Raw genomic sequence first — 25,320 nt, forward strand, 5'->3', positions numbered from 1 at the left:
AATTCATATGATTGAATGATTCCAACCATATCACATCTTTCAAATCATACTCCAAGAACAAGAAGATACTCTGATGCCAATCTAGAGACTAAAAACTATGGAAAAATCTGGTTATGAGAGATCCTTGAATGAAACAAAATGACTCATCTAAGCTACTGTCAAGGTGCAAAATATCTGACCTGCTCTCATGGTCACAATGACAACCAACTCTCCTTAATCTAAAGAGAGGACTTCAACAGGAGTCAAATTATTTTCTGTACCCAATACCTTTTAATATACCATATGAACTCTTAAAAATAAAAAAGGTAGAAATTCTCATTATGGGATAGAAGAAAGGAGTCAACAACATTGGCAGATTCGCCATTAATAAGGTATGATTTCTTGGCAGAAGCCAGAGGGGCTGACCAAACAGCTAACCTCTGTGAATCCCACTCAGTTTCATCATCTGGAAAATAAAATATAAACTCTGAGGATTCAAAAGCGTGAAGTATTATGGAATAAATTTTCACATACATGACATAGGTTTGCATTCTAATAATAGGCTTATACAGGTTTATGTACTTACATGTGTTTATCATGTATGTATATGCATACGTATGCGATTATGCGTTTATATGTATTAAATGTACTTATGTGTTTTATCATAGAGCCAAGTCGAGCGTCTTGAAAAATACTCTAAAATAATGAACATGAAACTGATTTATTTCGTGTTTAGCACAATAATCAAGTACTAAAATATACACATACAATTTTATACACAAACAACGCACCATGAAAACAGTTGATATGCTAATATCCTACTCCAATTTGAAAATCAGAACTCTGAGACTTAATGAATCTTTAAGCTCATCAAATTACATAGTACCATATCCTTTCACTTTATGAACACTCGGTTTCAGAACATGCACAAAGTATCCACTTAAAGGATTCAATTAAGAAGCATGGTTCTGGTATATTAGCATTTGCCTCCCCCACCCCCATGAGTGCTACTGATTGACTTAAGAATGAACCATAGAGGATTTTTCATCTTTACATATATCACATAGTATTACTGCTAAAAAGTCTTACCTTCCAGGTTTGGTGCTGTATTTCTGTAGTCGTGCTTTAACTTCATCATATGTGAGAAATGCCATGTAACCCGGATGCGTTACAGCTAAGAAATTCCAATTCCGTAAAATAGAGCCCCAAGGCTAAAAATATAAATAAATTAAATATTATCTAGAGAATATCAGCTATCAATTGTATAGCAATCCATCATTTAATACACTTCTTGAAATTCTCTTGGGTATTTTTACAGTGAATGTGAGCCTATATGCTTTAGGTTGACCTTTGTTATCTAACAGCAGACATGCAACAACTTATTCCCTTTTTGGAGAAATATGATTAGGCAGAAAACAGATTTCTTAGGAATAGAATACAGAGGGAAAAAAGGAAAACCACATAATCTCTTCTCTACAAATTCTATTCCCAAAGCAGCACTCAAGATCATTGTGAAACACAAACCACATCACTGCAAAATCCTCTAACGTTCAGTAAAAGCCAAAGTCCTTACAAATGGCCTAGAGGACCTTCCAGGGTTGATGCTCAGGTCCCTTTCCATCCCCGTCTGCTGTGACTCTCCCTCTTTCTGTCTCTTCTCTGGGTGCACTGCCCTCTCTGCTGTTGGCTTGAGAACAGTTGTGTTGTCTCATCTCAGAGCCTTGGCATTCCTCCACCAGAATTCTCTTTCCCCAAACATCCATGTGATTCCTCTCTCCAAATGTCACTTCCTCAGCGAGGCCTTCTCAGATCACCCAATTTAAGACTGTTACCTCTCACCCTGTTCTTTATATCCCTGTGTTTCTGACTGGTCACTACTGTACCTTCAGACATCTCATTTTATAGAACAAGAAACCATATCGCAAAATGTAAGTGATTTGGCAAAGATTGCACATCAACCATAAGCTACAAGAGAGCAAGAACATGCCTGTCTTGGTTACCAAAGGGATGCCAACACCAATGCACTGTGCCAAAAACAGTGATCAGGCAGGGACAACTGTTGTTGAACAGTTCCTCTAATTAGCGACTTGTCCAAAAGGCCTCGACTCCCAGCATAGTGGTCTTTCCATGGTAACATACGACTATGCTCGCATTTGGTTAATTCTTGCACAGTTATAAAATGAGAAAAGGCTGATGGTTTAGAAGTGAGTTATGCAAAAATCTTTTACAGAAATACACACACACGGTTTGTATCATTTTCTCTTCAATGTGATTAGTTGTCCCTCCAATTACCATGGCTGGAGAAGAAAGGCAGTCAGTGACAGACAGCTTTGCTTGAGGACATGAAAGAATCATCTCTGCCATGTTTTTAAGGCTGAAGCTACATTTATTCCAAGGAATTGGCAGGATACTCTATCTGATGTGCCAGATTATGAACTCAAATCTTCTACATAAAAGAAAAAAAAGGGTACTTTATTTTGCCAAGTGAAAGTTGTTGAAAGAGTCCTCCTAGACATGATTATTGGTAGAGGGCTCCTGCTTTTGTTTGTTTTGAGACTTGGTCTTCATCATTGTAAAGTAAGTTTCAAATTTACAAGGCAAATTCTTCAAAGATTATATCCCTTGAGATGAGGATAACAAGGGAAAGAACGATTTAGTAATGGAGAGTTTTTTAACCTTTTCTGACATAACAAGAAAAATCTTCAAGGTATTTCCCCATCACACTAAAATAACTAATTGGGCAAAAAGGAGCTCTGGAGAACATTATTATGAGAGGTTCTGTCCATGCACTTGAAAAAAAATACATGTTTTTAATTTTCTTCTTAAGGCATGACTAAAAATTGCATAAACAATACTTGGAAGAGTATCAGCATATGTTTTAAAAAAACTGAGAAATAACTGAGCTATTACAGGCACTGGGTTTTGACTTGTTTTGTTCTGCTTCATTTACAAACGACAAGGATGGAAAGAACATAAAATATTCGAGTGACTTCCATTAAGCTTACACAAATTAATGGAAGAGCTGTTAAAAAAAAATGCTGACCTTTATACGGAGCCAATGCACAGACAAAAATGCAAGTGAAGAAGAGATGAAATCAGAGTTTTGAGTCAACTGCTACGGTACTCATCAACCATTTCTTAGCATATAATCCAGAGGGCCAGCTTTTCAGTGCAAAAATATTTATGTAACAGAAAGAGTCCATGTACTGTTTTTCTTGTGAATGCAACCCACAGTCAGAAACACGTGGTAGTTATGTGTTTTTTTGTTTTGGGGTTTTTTTAAAAAGTATTTTGCCCCACTAATGACTTAAAGAAGGAAAAACAAAGTGCTTTGGAGAGTAAGAATTATTTTTGCCATTAGTTCTTAGAGTAAAGGAAATCTTTTCACACACAACAACACAAAATTATTTGGAGGTTCTTAAATGACCACAGAAATCAATGAAGTGAATTAAGGACAGTAGTCCCTCCATTCTCCTGAAATGTGATTATTTTCAACAAGAGCCATTTACTGACTTACAACTTACGCCAGAAGTGGGGCCTCACTGGTCTGCCCAGATACTCCCTCTTGTTCTTTGCCACAATGGCTGAGTTTCCTCCTCTTCTTTTTCTCCCTATTCCATTGATGCTATATACTCCGTACTCACTATTATATTCCCCCACATCACTCATTCCTTGTCTTGCCACCCCTCAAATTTACTGCTCCATTTCTCAACAACTCAGTCTTCTCTAGTAGTGGGGAAAATGGAAAAAAGGAGCAACAGCCCCAGGGAGAGGGAAGCAAAGTCCTGTGTTCCCATTCTAGGACTTCAGCACCTGCCAATCCCAGCATCTCTGAACTACCTGGAGAGGAGAAAGAGAGGGTTAAAGGCAGAAGAAAGAAGAGGAAATGAGGAAGGTAGCCATTGCAAGATCTTTCCAATGACTCCCAGGCATTTGATCCAGTTCTGGCAGAACACCAGGATGAGAGAAGAGAGGAAGAAAGGGTAACTAACATCCAGTTTTCTTACTTCTTTTGCTTCCTAAGCAATTCTCCACTTTATCTCCTAGCCCCTGCTGACACCTTCCTTCAAACCCTCATGCTAGCTCTCTATGTCAAACTCCAATCCTGAGGGTGTACCTGCCCACCTTCAGATCCTACTCTGCTAAAACACCCCACTCTCAACAATTGGGAGCTGCATGGATTCACTGCCAATCAACGACCAATATTGCGGCTGCAGCAAAATACATGTTCACGCAGTTATAGTCTTCGCAGACTTACATTTCTCATACAGAAGACATCACTGCAACTTAGGAAAACTATTACTCAATTATTAAAGTTACATAAAAATAAAAGACCAGTAAAAGTTAATATATCTGTTTTTCTATGCATAGAACCAATTTTACCATATTCTAAATCACAGGTATGATTATAGTCAAAGTATTTGAATAATGAACCAAAAGTAGTGAAGAATCTCCGAAATATATATGGGCTAATGAGGGTTCTTTAGCTACTTCTGCAATGTGTTTTAGAAGAGACTAGGTGTTCTTTGGTCCACAGGTAAGATTTACTTTTCACAGGAGCTCTACTTAAAAGATTCTTTTCCTCTTCCATCCCAGTGAGCATAAATAAAATACACAGACCTTACGGTGTTAAGATCACTTGGGCTGTTTCAAAGTGAAACAGCTTATAGGAAAATGTGTGCACATATTAAGCAGCAGTTTGGGTAAGCGTTTAACCAACAGTAAGTTGCCCTCGTATCTTTAATAGATAACTCTAAGCGTTCCAGCATTTAACAAAAAATAACTCTTCCTAGAGTGAACAGTTAGATTTAAGTATGAAAAACCTCAGTTCTCTTCCCTCACAAGGGGAAGAGGCAAAGCACCTACTAATTAGAACGTCTTTGTATCACGTTAATAAAGTATTTGTAAAATGATCAGAAACCTTCAAAAAAAAAAAAAAGGAGAGGTCCCATTATAAAAAGGTCAGTATCAGGTGACACAACCTTTTCCTAAAATGTACCTTAATCACTGAAAAAACAGAGGCTGACAACCTGTGTATAATAAAGGATTCATGAAACTACTGTGAACTGACAATAGGCACAAGCACACTTTCCGCAGTCGCTTATCTAACTTCCTATCCCACGCGCCTCGGCAGAATTAGGATTTTCAAGTTATAAGAAAGTAAAATGTATTCTATAAGTATCGTTGACAAGAGTTAATTTGCCTTCTGTTAAATTAAAAGTTAATCCTATGCAATCTTGTTTTCTTACATAAATCAGTCACTCGATCCTTGCAGGCTGATGCCAAGCGGAGGCATAAATCAAAGAAGCAAAACTCTTCTAACAAGGGCAACATGAAAACCAATATTACACTCTAACATTCGTTGAGAGCATGTTTCAAACAGAATAAATCTTACTCCAGACTAAAATAATAAAAGACTGTGTCAGAATATAAGCAGTCTGGTTTCTGATCAATTTGCCTCACTTACTATACAATTTATATTACTAGAATCGCAAAGATTTTGAGTGGGACTCTTTCATTTTGTGGCTACTTGAATTGAATCCCACAGATGATACACAATTTGGTGGCACAGCCAAATTCAAAATACAAATGTCAAGTCTCCATGTTTAGGGTAATTCCATCAAGATACACCGAAGAACAAAACGACAGCATCCAGCTTTCATCAGGATACCTGCTTCAGAATAGCTATGTGAGAACAATTATAAAGGAGTGATTAAGAAAAATAACAATAAACAGGACAAGAAGGTTATTCTCAAAGTCATTAGAGAGAAAACAAGAAAAAATCTAAATTTTCAAAAAGAGAGATTTGTTAAATTAAGGTCATACTATTTTTATGGAGTATTATATAGCAGCTGAAAATTGATAATTACATTGATGAAAAATATTTATTGACATGGATAAATGTTTATAACACATGGTTGAATGAGCAAAGCAAGATGTATGACAGTACACACCATGACAACCCCTCTGCAGAACAGGATGAAGTTGCTGTTTATTTCCAAGTTCACCATCTCCCTTCTCACCTAATGAATGTGGAGGCAAAGGGGAGACGCTGGATACAACCCCAGTAAGCGCCCACCTGTAGATGTTACATTCTATCAGTTACTGGGCTAAAAAGACAAAGGGAGATACTAAAGGGGGAATTTAAAACAAAGCTCCAGTTACACGAATCTTCTCAAAGCTGACAAGCAAAGGCCAGGCTGACTGCGTCTGCTCCTCCAAACTTCAACCCCAAACTGACAGCAATGATCAAAAACTTACACCAATGACCTGCTTTAAAATTACAGACCATCAAAAATGAGACTATTTCCCATACGTTTGTGTGTGTGCACATGTATGAAAAAGAGACACACACACAAATGCACACATGTACGCCCACACACACACAAGGAAAGGAAGGGAAGGAAGGGAAGATTACGCAAACAGAAAGCTTACCTGAAACAGCCTGGTAAAAATATCAAATTCAAAAACTGAAATGTAGTCATTACAAGTTAAATCAATTGTTGATTTTAGAGCCATTGCTTCCAGGCCAGAGCTAATCTGATGGACCTCATGAAGACACTGTCTGAACACTTTCCACGGGACGATAGTTCTGTGCAAGAAAAAAAAATGAGGAATTGAATTAAGTGTCATTTAAGACATACCTTCCATTGAAACAGCACAATTCAATTATAACATTAACATAATTGCATTTGTGCTAAAAGACAAATAGTTAAGAATATTCTTCATAATTCAGAACACATGTAATGGATTTTGCCAACAGAAATATTTTCCATTTGCTGAGAATGTGACAAAAATCTAAATCAATTTTTCTCTTAAACAGTCATTAGTTATCAAGATATTTTTAAAAGTACATCTAAAGAAGGTATTAGGTCAAAGTCCTGTGTGTCTGATCTCTGCATTTGTGTATACAAGATTATTTAAAACTTTGAATCAAGTTAAATTTTCCCCTCTATCTATTTTCATAAAATAATTACATTATGGGTTCTTTGAACAAAACACTCTTTGCTCATGGCACAAAAGGATAATTTGTATCCACTACTTTGAGGAAGTTCAGGTGGAAAGTCATCAAGACATTTGGGCCATAGCTGGACATTTTCTGCAGAGATGAAAGGCACATGTTATCCAACATATTAATGCAAAGGGAAATTTTAATGTGTTTTAACCAATCACACTGCCTATCATATGGAAATTTATTTATTCAACACTAATTCATTTTTACTAAATATCACATACCAAAATTTTTATCAGGTAATGCATTTACACAGTTAAAAACTTAGAAGAGCACAGAGTGGGATCCGGGCAAGTCTCCCAGCCTGTCCCCCACCTGACCCGACACTCGCCCAGCTCCTCCCAACCGTGAAAATAAGGAACGCTCATTATTGATTCCCTAGTTAATTTTCCTCCTTTTCGAATGTTAAATGTCTATTCCTGAATAGGTTAACGAAAGCCTTAGTTCATATTTTTAACATTTTAAGCTGCAGTTTTCACAAGAGGATAGCATAAGAGCTACATACACCCTCTTACAAGATTGCAAATATTTGTCTTAGGTTTTTCTTTACCAGCATCTCTTTAGAAATAAAAGACGCAGGCAGAATGGACTAAGTAGCCCCCATCCTATACCAATCCTCCTAGTGAAGCATCACCATAAATGTACAACTTTCGAATTCATTCAAGAATTCTCTCTTGCAGTGGTTGCCAAAGTTGAGCATGCATCAGAGCCATTGAAGGGTTTGCTAACACAGCAATTGCTGACCCTCAACCCAAGATATTCTGACTCAGTCTGACCGGGATGGGGCCTGAGAACTTACAGTGCTAACAAGTTCCCAAAGTGATGCTGATGCTGCTGCTCGTCTGGGGCCAACTCTGAGCCATTCATCTATTGTATCCATTAATGGCCAAGGCAAAGCACTGTGGAGCAACATAATTATGGCAATACAAGATATTCTCACTGACCTTGAAGAACACACTTTAGGGTAGAAATAAGATTTGCAATGCGGAAGAATACAGAGGGGGAACATTTAAGGAAGGGCTGGAGGAATTCCAGAGAATGAGCGGTCTGTGGCAAAATGAATAAATTAATGGTGAGACAGCCTGTATTTATAAGAAAGTTTAGGTTTGATATACCATTAAAAGAAAAAAAAAAATATCAGGCTGAATACATCAAAAGGTTTTTCTCTATGTATGAAAAAAACAGGAAACCACAGAGAACCGAAGAGAGACACCACATCAGACACCATTTAGAAGAAACACACGTCAGGCTCTGATTAAGGTTAACAAAATGCCGCTGTTTTAAAAGAACAAGGAAAACTTCTGATAATGTTAGAAGGCTATTGATTTATGGTGAAGTGTAAATATGCAATTATGTCCAGCTTCATTATGGTTAGTGTGGAATTAGTGCCTGAGAAGTACATTTTTCTTTTCCAAATTAACGTTTCAAATATTCAAGATACAAAAAAGACATGAACCATAATACTCAAAGTAAAAAAAAAAAATTAAATAAAGAACTACTGATTTAAGAATGGCATATGTTTTATCTTTGGTATGGAAATGTTAAGAGAAATTTGCCTCGTGTTATAAAAAGTAAATTGGCCAAACAGATACCTTCAATGTCTGTTACTGTAAAAAAAAAAAAAAAAATTATCCTCATCTCAGTATTTAAGATGCATGCAGACCATAACTCTTTTGAATGGTTTCTCAGGGTAAATTCTAAAAAAAAAAGTACAAACTTCTAAAGTTGTAGTCTAACATATCATTTTGAAACAACAATTTACAAAGGGGCAAGCGACATTTCCACAGTACTTGCGTAAATGAGCCTTCTTCACAGATCGCTTGTGATAAACCTAAGGTCTACACAAGCATTCACTGGAACCGTAATTAAGGGTAGAAACAAAGCTTAAGAAGAGAGGGCATTACCTGCTTAACTTTCCATACAGCACATTTGTACACAGATAGCCCTCCTTAGATCAGCTGAGCCAAAGACCCACCACTGGGAGAAGGTGGCAGGAGGGGGTCTCATAGTGAAGAACAGAATAGAGTACAATGACTTGTTTAAAAAAAAAGAAAAAGATTGTTCTAAACTGTTGCACTAAGGATGTAAACTTCCCAGAGAGGATTTCAAACTGCTACCACCTTCTTTCCTGAGGTGTACAGGGGGAAGGGAAAGAGAGAGGATGACTTTTCACACCTTAAACTGCAGCAAGGTGACAGAGTGGTGGTTTCTACGACCTCTTCCCCTAGTGACGAAGCAAGTGAGAGAAAACATTCGTACAAATTGTTTTACAAATATGTAGAAATTTCAGTATGCTGGCAGAGACCTGGGAAAAGGAAAGAGCAAGAAAAGAACAGAACAGAAAAGGGCCAGCTAAGCTTCAGGCTCTCACCAATCTAGAAATACTTTAATCTGTACTTTTACCACTCACAATTATGAATCACTTTAATTACAAGTTGAATTAACTTTAAAATCCACTGAAAAGCACAAGTAACTGTCAACCCACAAAGAATGGAATACGACACCAGTGAGTAGCCAGGTACTTGTAATAAGATGATTTTAGAATCTTTAGACTTCCAATAGGAGTAAGAGCTGCCATTTACTGATGATTTACTATCTGCCAATCACCAAGTTAAGTACTTTATATCTATTGCCTGATTCTGTCATAGTAACACTATGAGGCAGATAATATACTGACCCTCATGATACAGATGAGGAAACTGAGGCTTAAAGAGGTTAAGTGACTTGCCCAAGAAAGACCTTTTATGTGCCAGGCATTGTGCTAGGTTCAAAACAGAAAAATAAATAAATCAAACCACAATGTAATAAGTGGAAAGACTTGTAAATAAATTATGTTGTACCATGTGCTAAGGTTATCAGAGAAAAAGACGCATATGCCACGGGGATCCCATGGGATGGAGCTCCTTGAGAACAGAAACTGTATCCTATTCACCTTTGCCCAAGACAAACAAGGTATGCAACTAAAATCTGTGTAATTAAATTAAACTGTGTCTAAAGAAGGCAAGGGAGTGTTTCATGGAGGAGGAGCCCAGATATTTGATTGTGCTACCACACTTGCTTACTACACAGCGGTCTTTTGATGATGGAAAAAAAGTGATAGTCTATTCATGTAATGTCAGGAGAGGTAAGAACTTGATAAATATAAGGCTATATTACAATTCTGTTATCAGATAATGGGTCCTGGTCTATCTACCAAAAAAACAAGACTAACTGTCTTTTTTAAAGTCTTGAAAATAGAGCGTCCTTTCAGAGAAAATAGGATCAAACAGATACAGGTAAACAAAACTGAAAAGGGGTCAGCAGGTCAGCAACTGACAAATCACTCCATCTTCCAGGCTTGTCCTCTCCTCTGTAGAAGTGGAGGAGGGTATTATTCTAAATTTGAAAATCCTGCAGTTTTAAGACAAAAGTAAAAGGAGTGGAAGACAAACAATGTTAGGAGATTGTTACCAAAAAGAATGGCAAAATATTTTCATGAAACCACAAACTCATAAAAGGCTATAGGTTTTATTTTTAACTCATATAAAAAAAAATCCATAGGGACCGGCCTGGTGGCATAGTGGTTAAGTTCATGCGCTCTGCTTCAGCAGCCTGGGGTTTCCCATTTTGGATCCTGGGTGCAGACCTACACACCACTCATCAAGCCATGCTGTGGCAGCATCCCATATACAAAGTAGAGGAAGACTGGCACAGACGTTAGCTCAGCGCCAATCTCCCTCAAGTAAAAAGAGGAAGATTGGCAATACATGTTAGCTCAGGGCCAATCTTCTCACCAAAAACAAAAAACTCCAGAAAATAAAGGAGTGAATCTCAACAAAGGCTAGTGTGTTTGGAAACAGAAACTTTCAAATACTTCTGAAGTGAATGAGAATTTACACAGCATTTCTAGAAGGCAATTTGGCAGTAACTTTCAAATGCCTATAAATTTTGACCCAGAATGCCTACTTTTAGGGATTTTGCCTAAGAGGAAAAATCAATACACAGCAGTAAAAAGACTCCTCTGTAATTCTCTTCAATACAGTGCTGTTCATAACAGCAAAATATTAAAAGCAAATATATTCAATAGTAATAATAAACAAACTATATCCATAGATTAGAATATTTTACAGCAACTAACAATTGTGTGGGAAAATATTTATTGTCATGGAAAAGTGTCCATGGCACACTAAATGGGAATAGCATTTTTAAAATTGTGTGTCTTTTATGATCCAATGCTAAAAACTATCTAGAATGTCTGGAGAGATCAACACAAATTGTAATTGATAAGTGTGGTAGGATTATATGTGATTATTTTACTTTTTTCTATATTTCTAATATGCCCTAATGGCTTAAAAGAGTAAAAGATACACTAAAACTGCTTTACAATACATTATATAATCATAGAAAGAATTAAAAACCAAAATTAGAATACTATTTGCCTGTGGTTTTATATCTAGGAAATACAAAATAGTTTATAAACCATGAGAATTAATGAGAGAATTCAAAATGGTTGCTGAATATAAGACCAATATACAAAAATCAGTTGTATTTCTATATATAAGCAATATATAATTAGAAAACAACACTTAAAAATACTTGACCTTTACAATACCACCTGAAAACATCAAATAAATAGGAATAAAGCTAACAAAAAATGAGCAAAGCCATAACATAAACACACACACATACACAGAGAGTTAAAAGACATAAAGGGACATAACACTTTAATGGACTGGCGGACTCAACATTGTAAAGATGTCAATTCTCCCCAAGTTGATTCTTAGATTTAATATAACCCCCCTCAAAAATCCCAGGAGACATTTTTGTAGTAGGAATGGATAAGGTGACTCTAAACTTTATAGGGAAATGCCAAGAGCCAAGAATAATGAAGCCAATCCTCAACCAGAAAAACAGCGGCAAGCTTCTGCTCCTTTACGTTAATGAAAACAATGCAGCACTGGCACAGGGATGAGCAAACACACAGATGGGACAAAACAGAAAGTTTAGAAACAAATGCAACCGTATCTGGACACTGGAGGTATGACATCAATTATATATAAACAGCAGTGGAGAATGGACGATATTTTCAATAAATGATGCTGGGTCAAATGGATGTACATATGGATGAAACTGAATCTTGACTCCTACCAAATAAAAATCAATTTTAGATTCACCTTAGACCTAAATATGAAATATAAAACAATGAAGTTTTCTGGAAGAAACTTAAGAGACTGTCTTATGCATGCATTACTTTGGAGCAGGCAAAAATTTAAACAGAACCCAAAATGGGGGTCAAAGGATAAAAGGAAAAGACAAATTAAAAACCTGTATTCATGAAAAGATACCATTAACAAAGTCAAAAAGAAAGCCACATATTGGGAGAAACTATTTACATACATAAAATTAACAAAAGATTCACATCTATAATATATAAAGACAAAAAAGCAATTGTCCTTCAGTATATTTTCTCTGAAAGTTCAGTGACACTTGGTAGGTTCCTAATACACATGAAACACAACAGCTCACAGATCACAGCAAGATGGCCTTGATTTGCTGAGGTCAGACTGAACAAAATTAAGAAATTATATACTCTAAAAGTAGAAAGTCCTGCCACAGCAGAGCTTAGGTAAGGCTTTAAAATGATCTTACCTTTAGCATTAAGAGCCCAGCTTGTCTTACAAACTAACAAAAAAGTCTGCGATAATGCTGACTTTAAAAAGCTTTATTTACTTTGCCATTAAGTCTTTACCAGCAGAACTTGGTTCCAAAGAACCGGAGAGAGTCTCAGATTCTACCCAATTTCAAGCTAAGGAGTTAGCTGATCAGTTTCCTGGGTGCTGGCAGAAGACACAGCGTTTCTGGCTCTGAGCCAAAGGACTCTGTTCTCCCAGCAAAAGCAGTGGTCAGAGCATCAGCATTTTCTGGACTTGCCCCCTGGCCTCTAACTCCCATAGGAAGATGCAGAGGGGGCCAGGTGACATCTTCGCGCACAGTGGGTTTGTAACTGGAAAGGAACCAAGACTTTAGGGAGCCCAAATATTTTATAACGGTCAGTAAGTATGTCTGTTCTTTGATTTGGAGAGAATACTACCTCTATCTTCTGGGTCAGGAAGCAAGAGTGCTCTTTGTTCCAGAAGGAGAAACTGTCTCTCTACCTGCCAAGGTAGAAACATCTAGCAGAGAAGGGAACAAATGTTCAGAGGAATTAAAAATCAGGACCTTTTTGAATCCAGAGGCACATTATTAAACACTTTATAAGAAAATAATTCTTGCTCTGAATACAACATAAGAACTTCTGAGAAGGAAAAAATAAGTGACTTAAAAACTCTGTTTTAATGAATTAAACTGATCAACCGACTAGAACTAAGAAATAGAGAAACATGAAGTCTGGTTTTTTAAAAAACAGGGCCCTGCACAGGAGAGCTTTTCCAATGATACTTTAGAAACATAATTTCTGGAAGTTTTAGTGATTGGGTTAATGTTCAGAATTATTCAGGAAACATAAAGGGTCTCAGTAAATGGCATGAAGGCATCATCCTCATTTGGCAGAACAGATAAAAAGAAGAAAAAAAAAGGCTAACTAATTAATTATTTCTCAAGATGGGGCAGTAAAATAAGTAGCCAAAGTCTGGATACAAACAGGTTAGACTTTGGAGAGCAAGGTTACAATTATATCATTAGGAAGCTCTGAAACTTCAAAGTAAGAAAAGATTTTCAGATTCTACCCGCTAGGGTGGCTGGCTGTAATTCACCAACAGTCTTGGTAGAGGGCCAGACACATTAATCACCTACTCAGTGCACAGAAAAATCCAACGCACCTATTCAGTGCACACCAAAAACCCAACATACCCAGTCAGTACGCACCAAAAACCCACACAACATGTGGAGCCTACTAAAGCTTTGGTTATAAAGGAGACTTGCAGAATTTTAAAAAGAAAAAATAAATTACATTACAGATGCCTTGTTGTTACCGGATCTAATGAGAGCTTTTAAGTCTGCATCCAGTTGATCTTTCGGTACTATCATCTGGTTCATCTCCCTCTTCCTTTACGTCCCATCTTCCTTCAGCATCTATAATACCACACTCGCCAGGTGTTCTCCCGACTTTCTGGTCACTCTTCTATTTTCTTAAATTCCTCTGTGCATACTTCATTCACGGGAATTCTTTAAGGATCCGTCCTCTTCCTCCTCCCTACACATTCTCCATGGGCTACGTCAATTAGTCCAATGGCTTAACGCAGCCTTCAGAGATTACAAACTCCAGTGTCTGGGGAGCGCGCAGATAACTACGTGAGTCAAGAGGCAAGGGTGGCCATGAACTGGAGGGGAGCACATCTAACCTGGGCAACTGGCACCCAGGTCGAGCTAATTGGGGCCCTGTCAGAATTCACATCTAGTGTTGCCCTCACTCTCAACTTTTTAGTGAAATTCAATACAATATTTTTGCGTAAAATCAATAATTTTTCAAAGTTACCAACTAACTTTTTAAAAAATTTAAATACTGCATAAGGCCAAGGAAAACATTCCACAGGCTGTCGATCTGCAAACTCTCATAAACATGCTGTCAAATTTAAAATCCTATCTTTATTCTATATTCTTTCCACAACCTCAAGGCCATATATGCAACCTACTAACAGATGTCGCCATGTGGATTTATCTGTATGCATGAGACTAAACACATGCCAAACAGAACTGATCTGATTGCCAAATCTCTTCTTCCTATTTTTACTGTCTCCGTGAACGGTACCCAATTGTTTGAGCCGGAGACTGAGGCATGGCATTGAACTCCTTCCAATTTCACCTCCCATATCTTGTAATGAAGCATGATTAATTTTATCTTCATGGCATTCTCAAATTCATGCACTTCTTTAATTAATTAATGTGTGTGTATATATAATCTTAAGTACATTATTATAATCTCTACTTAGTTTCCAGCAACAGTCTCCTTCCTCTCTCCTAATTTATCAGTTTCTAAAGTACGTGAGGGGTTAGGGTTGAAGGAGGCAGTCATAGATCCCAGGAGGTAGGCAAGATGATCCTTTTTAGGATGAGGAAAAAACACTGAAATTCTACTTGCATTTTTATATAATTTAAAAAATTTATACTATAATGCATCTTTTATTTGTATTATATGTGAGAATACACATTTATTTGTAGAATAGTAGACATGTATTTTTCTGTATATGTATGTATGCAGACGATAGATACTATACGCTCAAAAAGTATTCAGTAATAAGTTAGTAATAAAGAATACAATTGAATGAGTTTGGGAACCACTGCTCAAATTCATTATCCAAACTTCAGCAAGAGCAACCCACCTAAAATGCAAGCGTGACCACTTCCCTACTTAAAACTCATCAATGGGTCCCCAGTGTTCTCAGCACTCCAAAGAACAGAGTTTTAAAAGTGCAACTTTGTCTATGGAACAACCAAATGCAAAGGCCAGAAAGAGACAGAGCTTTCAAAGCATAGTCCAAGAAAGAATAACAATTTTAAGTACTTTGGTCCTTGAGGCAGGGGAATTCCCCTGGTGGATCACAAACCACCACCCCTTATGTAGATTCCATGCTCGCCAAGAAATGTTCTGGATAAGATATGGCTCCACATATAATTTACTACACTATCATCATTTGCCTGACAGTAGCATTAATCGTTGTAAATTAATAAAACCATTATTCTGGGTTATAAATCAGTTTGTGAGCTCAGTTAAACCGTGTCCATTCTCTAATCATACTCTTGGACTCTAAGGAAATCATGTTTCATGGGTGAGAACCAGAACCTACATCATGGTGATTTCACTGGGGTACATGTCACTTACTGGGGAGTACAGTGAAGAGAAGAAGGAAACAGAACAAAACAACAACAAAAAGAAGAAAAACACCAAACGCCATTTACAGAACCTTGAAGTAACTCTATCTTTCACAATTCAGTCCCACTCGTGGAATTCTCCGCTGAACGGACTGCATTCTCCTTATTAACACATGTGCAACTCATACAAAATACCAGCCCTCCATATCGCTCTAGTAAGTAATTAACTCACGACAGTCGTGTGTCACTTGACAGGGATATGTTCTGAGAAACGCATCGACAGGTGGCAGATCATTGTGCGAACGTCACAGAGTGCACTTACACAAACCTAGATGGTATAACCTACTACACACCTAGGCTACATGGTACTAATCTTATGGGACCCCCGTCATCCATGTGGTCTGTCGTTGACCAAAATGTCATTACGTGGTGCACAACTGTATCTGTGACATACCTTAGGCACTTTCCTAATGGGACAGAACTGATTGTAAATTTTTATCATCTTTATATACTGTATTCCTCAAGTTGAATACATACTGCTTAAAGACAGAAAGTTATAATTTCACAACTTATTTGCTTTTCCTATCTAGGGATCTTGTTACAATGAGCTGAACAAAATAGCCCTGCAATTTTATTTTCCTTATTGATATAAAGATAGTTTGATTTTTCAAAACAGGCAATAATAGGAATTGACCAAATAATAACAATATTAAATAGCAATTCTTGAGTTTATTTCAGTTCTTTTCTTCCCTCTTTCTCGCTAGAGCTCCTGCTACACAGTTTCTTTGTAACAGTCCTTGATTTCTATCATGCACCTCTCCTTTAATTAAATATGACTAAGTTGCCTTTTCTTTGATTAGAGGGAAAACTGATCTAGTTAATATGCTAGAAAAACATGTCTTTCTCTTACCGGAAAGGTAAAGAAACCATGGTCATTTGTTTCTTACTAAAAGTGAAAGGAAAATACAGGAAACCAAAGAAGGTCCATACCACTTCCCCAGGAAATCAGGGGTAGAGGCAATGAACTGAGCTATAAATAGATCATCATTTTTCCATGGTAAGCAGGTCAGTTTCTTATAGTCTACCTTACTTTTACATAGGGATACACACAATTTTAGAAAGCTTTCATCTCCTTTTGGATTTAGCTTTTAAATTTCTAGGAACTGTGGAACCTCCATTATACAAAGTTGACTATTGATTATATCAGTTGTAGAATAATTAATAAATATACTCATAGGGTTCTGAGCAAGATTTAAGGTTTAAATTGGTTAATTACTCTACAACACAGAGTGCTTACTATGCACCAGACACTGCTCTACCTGCCTTAGAGGTAGATTTCAGCTCTTTTAACCTTTGCAACAACCCTAGATAGTAGGCATTACTGTTGCTATCATCCACATTCCACAGAGGAAGAAACTGACGGCTGGAAAAACCAAGTAGCTTGCCCAAAGTCAGAAAGCTAGTAAATGCTGCAGTGGGCACCTGAACACAGACGGCGCGCCTGCACACCCACCCCCAAGCACACTGCCTCTCGACAAAGCAAGCGAGCACATTCCGCCTCTCCTCTCTCTCACATGCACAGGCTCACACACATTCCTCTACTGCTCAACTCAGTTGAAGGAAAGAGCAGCAGCTCCCGGAGGGCTAAACATGAGACACTGTACTGAGCTACTTCCGGAAACACAGACATGAATGAATAAGCCTGACTCCATGGAGTTTATAGTCTAATGGGAAGTAAGATAACTAGACAGACAATCTTGACAGAGTAACAAATACAGAGGATAAATAAGAGCTTAGAGGAGTAAAAGATCTAATAATATCAATAAGGGATAGAATCATGAGCAAGACAACTGTGAGGGACAAGTGAGAACTTTTATGCCAGAGATTATAAAAATCTTCAAGCAGAAGGAGCAACATGGGCAAAGACAGAAACCTGTAATTGCTGATGTGTCAGGAAAGAGCCAAATAATCCAACTTGACTGAACAACAGGACATAAGTAAAGGAGGAGAGAACTTAAATGGTAGAAAAATGCACGATGAACTTGACCCACAGTTACTGAGCGTCTGTTATATAGACAGTACCCAAAGGACTCATTCAATAGCCATTGAAAGAATAATGCTTAAATCTTATACTGAAAATGGAGCCAGCATATGTGAATGCATTGATCACAGAGTTTGACATAAAATAACTCTAATAAATGTATGTTTTTACTAATTTTTGAATAAAAAATTCAACAAGGAGCTTCATAATCAAACAGGAAAACCCATATAGTAAACATAAATTCAATAATATAAATGTATTTAAAATATAACAGGAACACAAAGCATAAAGTAATTAAAGGCAAACATGTGGGAGGGTGCATATTAGTACGAACAATCCAGAAAAGAAGACTTCTGAGCTAGACCAGAAGAGAGTCAAAATTCTACAAAGGTGAAAAAGAAAGGGGGGAGAGAGGCATGCCAGGGAGCAGAAGTGTAAGAACCGATGACAAAAAAATCAATTTGTAGATAATAAAGTTATTGAAAATTCTGAGCAGAGAACAAACACCATCCACCCAAGCACTCATCCACACATTCAGTCACACAGGCTGCTGACAGTAAGGAGAGCTTACACACTCCAGGAGATGTGCCATGCTCTGAGAAACAAAACTCAGTAAGGCACATCCCTGCCTCCCAGAAATCTTTCTAGTCTCCTGGAAAATGTGAACATGTCAGCAGTTCACTGCAGTGCAGTCTGACAGAGGTGCGCACAGGTCCCTGGGAGCACAGAGCAGGGGTGTCCACCTTAGAATGGGGAGTCAAGGAAAGCTGCCAGAGTGGCAACTCTGGGTAGGGTGTGGGCGACTGGCTTCCCCAGCAGTGGGTGTAAGAGAGGGAAACAAAGACACTGATGTGTGAAAAAAAGAAGCATGTTAGGAAATAAGTGTGGAGTGTTAAGCAGTTTACTTGTGTCTTTGAGGATGAGCGGACCACAAACAGATGAACCCAGCAAAAACAGTTCCCGGAGCTTGTCATGTTAATGGGATTTTGGACTTTAACCCAGAATTAATAATGATTCATAGAAGCATTTCAGGCAAAACAAATTAGAATGATGAGTTCTGCTTTTTAAAGGGCTCACTGGTTTCACTAAGCAACACAACCGGATAGGTTACTGAAGATAGAGAGAGCAGTCAGAGAGCTGCTGCAGTAGTCCAGGGAAGAACTCAAACTTGAACTTGAAGAACAGAACTTGAAGGAAAGGAAGCATGGGGAGGAGAAGGTGCATAGAGAGATTCAGGAGTTAGAACCCTCGGTTCTTGCTGAATCATCATCTGCTTGGAAACGCATGTCTAAATCTCCTCAATGACAAGAAGTCCTCATTACGAGCAGCCCAGGAGCTGCTAGCAGACTTGCTTAGACAAATGACTGTCACCCAGAGTCTAATCACATTAATGTCTTTTTTCTTTTTTTTAAAGCTAATCATACATCTTTGGAGCCTCATCCTTAAGGTTTCTGAATTATAAACTACTAATCCAGCATGCGAAGACGCAGTTTGGTTTGGCTCATGTTACAGAATTTACTTAGACACATTTATTCAATAATGCCACTGCTCTTTTCCTACATATTTCTACTGTCTCCTGGTCAACAGACTAAGAGAACAAAAGCGGGATTCAACTATTAAAACATTTAATGAATTTGCATAAAAATCTAACAAATGCAAAACCTCCCAACCGGTTTCCCATGACACATGATGTGTTACTGATCCCTGGGGACTCCGGGCTGGCAGAGCCTCTTGGCGGCAGGGGCCAGGTCCTGAGCAGAGGTGGGCCTGCCGTGACGTCAAGAAGGCCTGGAAGCAGAGAGATGAAGCAGGGGGCATATGACCCCTAAAGAGGTTTGTGTGCCTGCTGCCTGTGTTTACGAGATCTGAATCCTAACATCGCCTTTAGGAGTTTTACAAAGTTTTCTGAACAATAGCTTTTTGCCAATTTTAACTCAATCTTAATATTCTGTTCTTGCTGACAATTGTTTTTGGGAAAAAAGTCACAGTAATACTAGTTAAGCTAAAAGCTGCTTTATAAAAATCATAATCTGTCTATTTTTAGAACCTACCTCTCAATGGTTCTGTTTTTGGAAAGAATACTGCTTTCAAGTTTAAAGGCACTTGGTTAGGTCAAATGAAAGCAGGCTTACATGTCCTCAATACGCAGCGAGATAAAGAACGGAAATACTTCCATAGGAGAACTAAGTTATGCAAAAACACAAACTACTATTAGAGCTTAAGGAAGATAAAGGAATTTAAAGTTCTGAAATCACTCATTTATTGGGTTCATTCATTCAATAAAATATAATGGAACTATAAGGTGAAAATCCTCAGAGAATATAAAGATGGCTTCTCCAATGATCTAATAAAAGAATCATTAATTTTGATGACTATAGAAATACATCTGAGTTCCAGAAGGAGCTTTAAATTTGGCTCTCATAAATCAAGCAATTTTCTAAAATAAGTGAAGACAGGAGACAAAGGCACAGGGTTGGGAGGAAGGGAGAGTATTTAATCTGTATTTCAAGAATGCCCCATTTGATTCACTAGTGGTTTCACTCATGTAGCAGTTGGACAGAAATTTCAGCCTCTTGATGTCTGTGGTTATAAATAAAGGGAAATAAAGATGTCTCAATGCATAATTCTCTGTGTCTTGAGGTGCCAGCAAAACTAACTCCTCTCTTGGAAAACGTGTGAGTAATCTGTCTATTTTTTTAACTGACCTTTTGGCAAGCAAACAATTTTATAACAGTAGAATTCTCAGTTTTCAAAAAGAAACACCACAAACAATTTGCCCCATAGGTTTTCTTAAAATTTTAAGATAAAGTTTATTTTGAAGTCACCAACTGTTTGCATTGGCTCAGTGCTAATATATGAGCTGTAACTTCAAGAACTCCTCGCAGCTCCTCTCTCCAGAAGGCCATCCCTTCTGCCTCCTACCAGTCACAAATATTTAATTAGCATACACTTGACCGCTATTCTAATAGATGAGAAGGAACGTTTTCTCTTTTTAATTTCTCATTTGTGAATGCATATAGGAGCATTACAAATAGCTAAATTTCTGGGACACAATGTCTGTGTTAATGGCAATAACCACATTTCCTCTTCTAGTGCCTAAGAATAATTCAGAATACAGTTTATTTAAGAAGTGGGTTAAAGGTTTTAATATTTTCAAAACCAAAACATTATGTACCTAATAAAATGTGCATTGCTTTATGTAAATATATTCTAATCATGGCGGTAGCTATAGATAAAGAGCACTTCATAAAGAAAAAGGAAAGAAAACCCAATGTTACAGTTAATTCACCAGCATCAGAGGGCTACGATCATCAAAAGCGTAGATCAACATTTTATGTCTCCTATCATCAGCTAATGTATAAATACAGACTTTTAACTACAGGAATGAAAACAGAAATCTATGTGTAAGCAATCACTCTTCCTCCTTAACACTCAGCCAGGATTCTGCCTGTGTTGAAGGACATTCTTAGGGCACTACCTCATCAAAGGGATCCTTAAAAGGCTAGGCAAGAAACCATTGCCTCTTGATGCTCAGTTCTTGATCATCTCACTGAGAGATTCCCAAGAAAAACCGTGCAAGTTTTATTTAAATTATACTGACTTTAGACATTCAATCCCTAGTATTTACTTAACTCACCAGAGCTTGTGTCTGGGTAGGAAGTACCTAAAGGAAACATCTTTAGCTACTTTGTGATAGAAGGCAACTTTGTGATAACCTTATCCTCATTTTCATATCTTGTTTACACATGTATACTTTCTGTGCAATGAGACAAAGCAAGTCTAAATACAGGCCTTTTCCCACCTTGATTTCAGATCTTAACCAAGCTTAGACACCACCTCCTCCAGGAAGCAGTCCCTGATCCTGAAATCCTGAAGCAACTGTTCCCCTCTTGGAATCATCACAACTTATTTACGCCGTTTTTAAAATATCTATCCCTTCTGCCTTTTATTCTGTGTATGTGTTTTATGCATGTACCGTTACAAAAAGTTATGAGCTTCCCATGTAGAGAGACTCTATCTTACATACCGCTGCTTCTTAGAGCAAACTCTAACTCAAATGCTCATCAAATAAGTAAATGTCGTATAACTGACATTTACTTGGTAATGACATAAAACTATCCAGCTATTGAGGTATACTTTTGGTGGCTAACTTAACAGAAAAATTAGCAATCAAAACACTTATCAAAAACACTCAAGTACATTCTCAAAATACCCAAGTAAGATCTATACCATATGGAATTGGAGGCAGGATTAGGCCATTTTTCAAAGATGGAGCCAAACTGTGAAATGATTTGTACTTACTTGTCCCCAAAAAACTTTCTCCAGAATTCTGCAGCATCTGCTTTCGTGATTCGAAAGGTATCTCCCTGGAATTGCCCATTAGGAAAGATTGCCTTGATTTCTGCCAGCATGTGACTGAAGATAAGGGACAGTTTTGTGAGATTTCGTCTGTAGACACAAGGGAGGAAAAATGAAGGGAAAAAATAAATATATATATGCATGTCAGTTTTAATGGGAATATACATTATAAAAAATAAAATTAAGTACTGTATCAACCTAGATCTTGGTGGCTGGTCACGAACCTCAACTTAATGTCCTTAAAAACAATGTTGATAAAAACTGTACATTTAAATTCCTAACAGGCTTTCACTTATCACTCATCCATACCCATGTGCTCACTCATGAACAAGATAAATTACATGAGTTTACTATGAGAGAGGGACACCTAAAAAAATCATCATCAGATATAAATGCTAAACACAAAAGAGAGTGTGACTATTTCTAGCAATGACTAATCTAATAAAGATTTGTCATTACAGGAGAATCCAGGAAGATAAGTAGTTGTTTGACAGATGACAGACCTGGAATGGACAGAAGGGGAGGGAGCGAAGGAAAGGAGAAGGTATTTTGGCAGTAGGAACAGCATGTTCAAAAGTACAGAGGGCTGGAATAGAATGGTTTGTACAATATCTTGCCTAAGTAAGGCTGGTGAAGAGCAGAAGGCGACTGGAGGAAATGGCCTGCGACAGGATGAGGACGTGTGGTTGGGACATGACATAAAGAGGCATCTGAAACAATGAACACAGCTTCTGTCAAATACACTTGCCACTCCTACCTAAAAATCAGAGTTTCTGATGTCGAGTTCCAGATATGTCATATTTTAGAAGCTCCCTGGGCAATTCTAACGTACTCCCCTCCTTAAGATCCACTGCTACAAAGAACTGGGAGCCAAAATTGATTAAAAAGCTTAAGGAACTGATCAAGTCTCTGTTTTAGAAGGAAGTTATGGTACTATGAAAAAACGGTTCTGGATGGAGGGAAATGCAGGTGTCATCTCTATTCTGATTTCCATGGTAAGTTCAGGGGATCCTCACGATTCAAAACAGGATTCCTACTTCAAAACGGCGGTATCATCGGCACTGCCTCCTACCAGAGCATACGTTTACAACATTAATTACGCTTATCAGTCCACAACTGCTAGTGCCAGATAGTAAGGAAACAAGTGAAACACAAGATACTACAAAAAACTTTTCAGTCTTGGACCGACCTTGCTTCTTTATATTCCTGTTTACTCAGAACCACCAGAACTCAACAGGCACACCTATAACATCTTTTCCTTTGGAAGCTTCAGCTGCTTTTGTGTGTGTGTGTTGAGGGGTCGGGGGTGAGTGTGGGGAGGAGGCATCTGCTTTAGAACTAAAGTAAATATAGAGGAAAATTAACAGAGAAAGCCATCAATCTGCAATGCACACAAAACCAATGTTTCAACAGGCCTTTGGCATTGAAAGTTGTGGTTCTTTGCCTCATTTTTACTCACGTACCTGTGTTTAATTAATCTCAAATAAGCAAAAAAAGCCATTTTAGGTACCAAGGAGATCATATGGTATGCACCCGTCTATAAAGTCAATGGGTGTCACTCTTTCTAAAACATTTACAAAAGAAATATATAGCTTCCTATAGAAGAGGAAAGAGGAACACAGAATAAATGAAGGCATTTGTGATAAAAAGTGGTAAAAGTAGGAATGAAGAGCAAGCAATAAAGTATAAACTAATCTACATCTCAACAAATTCATCTCTATTGGAAAACCCAAAATGTCCCAATTTCCACAAGCGTTATTAACTATGAGAAGATTTATGAAAAACAAGGGTCAGAACTCAGGTCTTATTTTAGTGCTGAATGGGAACAATAAAAAATCTGCAAAATCATGATGGTTACACAGAATGTTCTATCATTTCTTAGACTCAGCCACACTTAAGCACAACTCAGCCTCATCCAGATGTAAAACTTTTTTAATTAGTTGAATCTTTCATATCCTTATTTATGTCAACACACCCTCATTTAGATGATGGAAGATATAAAAAATTCAGTCTTAGGAAATGAAAAGCGAACTGCTGAACTATCAAAGGAAAGGACTGTGGCCAATGCACACTGCAACTGACTTTTGAAATCTGAGCTTAAGGAAAAACATAAAGTCACTTTAGAAAATCTGCAATAAATTTATTTCTATAATTAGGCAAAAGGGTTAATTTTCCACCAAACTTCCAATTGATACAGAAGAAAGAAGAGAAGTCAAGATGGCTATAATTAGGGTAAAGCAACTGTTCCTTATTTTCTGAACCGGTTGCTCTCCATCCTCTTGTTTCTTTGTTCTTTAATCATCGCCAAATGTTTTTCATTTTTATTTGTTAGCTCTCAGGTCTGAAGCACAATGCCAGTGAGCAGCCATCTGGGATATTAGATCCCCTGGCTATGTAGACACTAAAATTTACAGCAGAAATAATAACATCGTATCTTTATAATTTACAGGCTGGAAGCTCTAGTGATCACTGGTACCTATAACCAATCACTGCTTAATTATAAAATGTGCATATAGTTCAATTTTCTTGTTCCTGCAAGTGGATCAACACATTTTTATCTGACTTTTTGTATAAACTAAGGCAGTCAAAATATAGATTTTGCCTTTAGTCTTCAAAGAAATTCAAATTCAGGTTGTTGAAAATATGTGAATGCAACAGTTTCATATTACTTTATTTTTCACATATACAAGAATATATATATATATATATTTAGTGTGAGGAAGATTGGCCCTTAGCTAACATCTGTTGCCAATCTTCCTCTTTTTGCTGAGGAAGACTGGCCTTGAGCTAACATCTGTGCCCATCTTCCTCTATTTTATATGTGGGATGCCTCCCACAGCATGGCTTGATGAGTGGTGCCAGATCTGCTCCTGGGATCTGAACCTGAAAACCCCAGGCCACCAAAGCACAGCGTGTGAACTTAACCACTACGCCATGGGGCTTGCCCCTATATTTTTGTATCTAACTTTTAAATACATGCACACCATACTTATGTAAATAATCACTCTCCAAATCCACTGTTTAAAAGATTAATTTACAGAAGTTGCCATCCACACCAAAATATGAAAAGAACTGACAGCTAATTCTATCATCTGATGTCATTTAAATTTATTATCACAGCAAATAGGATTTGTCTTATGTG

The 25,320-nt window shown here is 37.5% G+C and overlaps 1 protein-coding gene across 7 annotated transcripts in view; it reads right to left on the reverse strand.

Moving 5' to 3' along the window:
• Positions 1-25,320, reverse strand: part of CBLB (Cbl proto-oncogene B) — a 192,621-nt gene that overhangs the window by 83,816 nt on the left and 83,485 nt on the right. For all 7 annotated transcript variants that reach the window (XM_014853222.3, XM_014853220.3, XM_014853221.3 and 4 more), the window contains exons 4-6: positions 22,122-22,268; positions 6,415-6,571; positions 1,069-1,190 (exon numbers count right to left, since the gene is read on the reverse strand). In XM_014853222.3, coding sequence (XP_014708708.2) covers positions 1,069-1,190; positions 6,415-6,571; positions 22,122-22,268 — 426 coding nt within the window. The remainder of the gene's footprint in view (positions 1-1,068; positions 1,191-6,414; positions 6,572-22,121; positions 22,269-25,320) is intronic.

Source organism: Equus asinus, chromosome 5 (genome assembly GCF_041296235.1).
Source record: "Equus asinus isolate D_3611 breed Donkey chromosome 5, EquAss-T2T_v2, whole genome shotgun sequence".
Taxonomy (NCBI): domain Eukaryota; kingdom Metazoa; phylum Chordata; class Mammalia; order Perissodactyla; family Equidae; genus Equus; species Equus asinus.